Consider the following 3,641-nt stretch of genomic DNA (forward strand, 5'->3'; position numbering starts at 1 on the left):
CTGCTGAACACTTCAGTAGGGCTGTAACTCCATCCCCTGCTGGGGGTGATCTTCAGACTGTAACTCTTCACCTTCCTGGATGATGATGGAGACGGGCAGTGACCTTTCTCCTCGAAGGGGGTTCTAGCGGGGCTGTAACTCTTTGCCCTACTGGGGGGTCCATATCCAAGGCTCCTGGGGGGCTCTAGCTCCTCTTTCTGCTCACATTTCTAGGCTGGCTGTCACTCCTTTCCCGGTTGTTGGTTCTCAGCTGGCTGTAACTCTTCCCCCAACTCTGTTTTTGCTGGGAAGTAGGAGTTCTCACCCTGCTGGGCATACCTGGTCTGGCACCATTAGTTCTTATCCTGCTGGGAGTGCTGGCCCTGTTGGCTGACCTCTTGGAGCTGCGGCTTCCCCTTCTGCCGGGAGTTCTGCCTCGGCCGTGGGTGCTTCTGCGCCAGGGGCGTCTTACCCTGCTGGCCTTGCTGGCTTTGCTGGTCCTGGTGTCAGTGCTGGCCCTGGTGTCCGTGCTAGCTTTGCTAGGCGTTTGGGCCGTGCCGTGGGCTCGGGACTTGTTGCTGGGCTGGTTAGAAGGGGCTGCCTTTGTACTTGCCCATTTGGGAGATTCAGAACCGCTTGGGCTCGTGACCGAGTTAGGGGCAGTCTCAGGTTTGGTGGACACAGAGGGGCTGTTGGGCATTGCCGATTTGGTGGTCTTCAAGGAGGCAGGAGAATTGGGAGACGCTGCGGGCATCGAGGGTCCCACGGACACCAGAGGCATGCTGAGCTTCCAGGCTCTCGCAGGTGGAGAAGGCATGGTGGCTGCGAAAGGGCCTATGGTCCAGGAAGTCACGGTGGACACAAAAGGCCTGGTAGCCATGGGTGACCACCTGATTGCCTTTCCCAGGCCAACTTCATGAAGTCGCAGTGGGCAGTGAAGACTCTGGAAGGGAGGTGGTGTGAAGTCAGAGGTGGGAGGAGAAAGAGGGGTGGAGCCCCAGCTCAAAGCTGGAGGTGTTTCGTCTGTGGTTTGCAGCCGTTCAGCAAATGCCTCCCCAGGCTGCCTTATGCTCAGCATTGCTAGGGGCACAGAGATGGGTCAGACCCAGGTCCTGCCTTCCAGGAGTCTCCAGTCTCCAGAACCAGACCGTCACTGTCAGGGTGTGTTAGGGGACAGGGCGACCCCAGACGAGAGAGGCACTGACCACCTGGGCAGTCAGGGAGGACCTCATAGAGGAGGTGACGTGGAGCTGGCGCCTTAAAGAGCAGCCGGAATTTGCTAGTCGAGAAGGAGAGGGTCGCCCCAGGTGGGAGAAGAGCAGAGGCGAAGGCCTGGAGGAGGGAGAGCAGGGCCGCCCTTGTTCATTCAACCCACCCGTCCCGTTGGGGACCCCAGATGAGTCAGAGCTGCCCCTGAGGGGTTTCTAGCCTGAAGGAGGAGACATTCTGGGGCCCAGATGGCTACAGCCTTTAGGACAGTTACAGGGGAGATGGAGCCAGGGTGGAGGGAACAGGGGAGAGACCCTGTGCCTGAAGTCATCGGGGGTGGTGACTTCATGGAGGACAGAGCCTGTGCTGGGCCCTGAAGGATGAGTAGGAGATCGCCAGGCAGATAGAGTGGGGGACAGCGTTCCAGGCAGAGGGACCAGCCCACACCAAGGCCTCGGGAAACATTTGTTAAATGGCAGACAGACAGCAGGACAGAGGCAGGAACAAGTAAGAGACAGAGAGAGCTGCAGGGAAGGACGGACGCTCAGCAAACATAACCTGTTCTTCTGAGCTGGGTGATGCTGGGGACCCAGCGATGAGTCAGACCAGGCCTGCCCGCGGGTCTGGTGGGGAAAGGACTGGGACACAGGTGACCACAGCCCTGCGGGCTCGGGGCTAGGACGGCCAGGGGGCAAGAGCAAGTGACCAGCTGCCTGGGATTAGGAGATCTGGGATGCCCTCACCAGGGAGGAAAGCCTCCTTCCGGGTCCTTAAAGGAGAACGGGAGACATTGCCGGCAGAGGGAATGGCATGTGTGAAAGCCGCAGAAAAGCGCTGTCAAATTGAATGCCAGGCACAAAGAAAGTGTTCTAGATGCTAGGGATGCAGTCATGAGCCAGACGAAGTCCCTGCTTTCAGGGACAGGCAGTAAACGTATAAGCAGGTGTTACATACAATACATTGAGGAGAAAAATAAAGCAGAGTTAGGGGCGTAGAGAGTGCTAGGGAGGGATTGCTGGTTAGACAGACTGACCAGGGTTTCACCAAAGTGACACTTGAGCAGAGATGTGACAGAGGGGAGGGATCAAGCCTTAGTCCGTCTGCAGAAAGGGTGGCAAAGGCCCTGAGGTGGGTGCCGGCCTGGGGAGTTGAGGGACGTGAGGAGGCAGTGGGGCCGGCTCAGTGGTAATGGGGTCCCCGTACGCTGCCGGGGAAAACTGAGGAAGGGGGGCCAGTGGGTACAGGGCTAGGCTGTCACAGTCCTAGGAGATGCTTTGGGCAGGCTTCTGCCACCACGTCTGTAGAAGCCGGTATTTTGCTGCCGCTGTAGTGGGGGCTCCCGTCTCCACACCCCCCATAACAGTTGTTGGTGTCACCCTTCCTGTACAGTGACTTCCCATTTTTTTTTTAAACCTAAAGTTGTCCTAGGCATGTCCTTCATGCCCATGAAATCACAGTAATATATCTATATTTACAAATAAATATTTTAACTCACTTAACTAGATATTTATATATATATATATATATATATATATATATATATGAAACCACATATATCAGAGTGTGTGTGTGTGTTTTAATTTGCTTAAGTACCTGTTCACGTGTTTGTCTCCCTAAAATGGCCAGTGGAGGCCATCGCCCACATTTAGCTTCTTCCCCGTTTAGCTGTGTGACTGGAGGCCAGTGAGTCGCCTGACCTCTCCGTGCCTCAGTTTCCCCAGTTGTCACTTAGGGATAATAGTACCTCCCTCAGGGTTGTTGTAAGGATTAGTTGAGTTGATGTATAAAAAACAAGGTTCTTAAAATAGTAGTGGACACTGTCATTGTTGTTTTTATTACTCCTACGTCTCCTACTTTGTTTTTTTTAAACCCCTAAGATGCAGTTCTTGCAAGACGTTCATTTACTTGACACACAGATACGGCCTGTTCTGCACGATGGGGATCCATCTGTGGCAGGAGAGCAGGGTCGGGCCCGGGCTTCCCTCTCCATACTGTGGCAAGTCTGAACGGGGCTCGGGGAGGGGACAGCCGGGCACAGCACTCGGTCCCCTGATGCCTCCGTCTTTCCTCTTCCGCCCCCTCTAGGCCCCGAGCATTCCTCTGACTCCGAATACACTCTCTCAGAGCCGGACTCCGAAGAGGAGGAAGATGAAGAGGACGAGGAAGAGGAGACCACTGATGACCCCGAATATGACCCCGGCTACAAGGTGAAGCAGCGCCTGGGGGGGGGCCGGGGGGGCCCATCCCGCCGGGCCCCCCGTGCAGCCCAGCTCCCGGGCCCCCCAGCCCAGCCCTGCCAGCTCTGTGGCCGCTCCGCCCTTGGGGAGGCCCCACCGGGCACCCCACCTTGCCGGCTCTGCCGCCCTGCCACAGCCCCCCAGGAAGCGCCAGCTCCTGAAAGCAGGGCCCTCGGGGAGGAAGAGGAGGAGCCGCCTCGGGCTGGGGAGGGCCGA

The 3,641-nt window shown here is 56.9% G+C and overlaps 1 protein-coding gene across 1 annotated transcript in view; it reads left to right on the plus strand.

The window, feature by feature from the left end:
- The window catches only part of ZNF428 (zinc finger protein 428), an 8,094-nt gene that overhangs the window by 4,182 nt on the left and 271 nt on the right, over nt 1-3,641 (plus strand). Inside the window, exon 3 of the mRNA XM_007458573.1 lies at nt 3,274-3,640. Within this exon, the coding sequence (XP_007458635.1) occupies nt 3,274-3,640 (367 nt within the window). The remainder of the gene's footprint in view (nt 1-3,273; nt 3,641) is intronic.

The sequence above is a fragment of the Lipotes vexillifer genome, unplaced genomic scaffold (assembly GCF_000442215.2).
Source record: "Lipotes vexillifer unplaced genomic scaffold, Lipotes_vexillifer_v1.1 scaffold371, whole genome shotgun sequence".
Taxonomy (NCBI): Eukaryota; Metazoa; Chordata; class Mammalia; order Artiodactyla; family Lipotidae; genus Lipotes; species Lipotes vexillifer.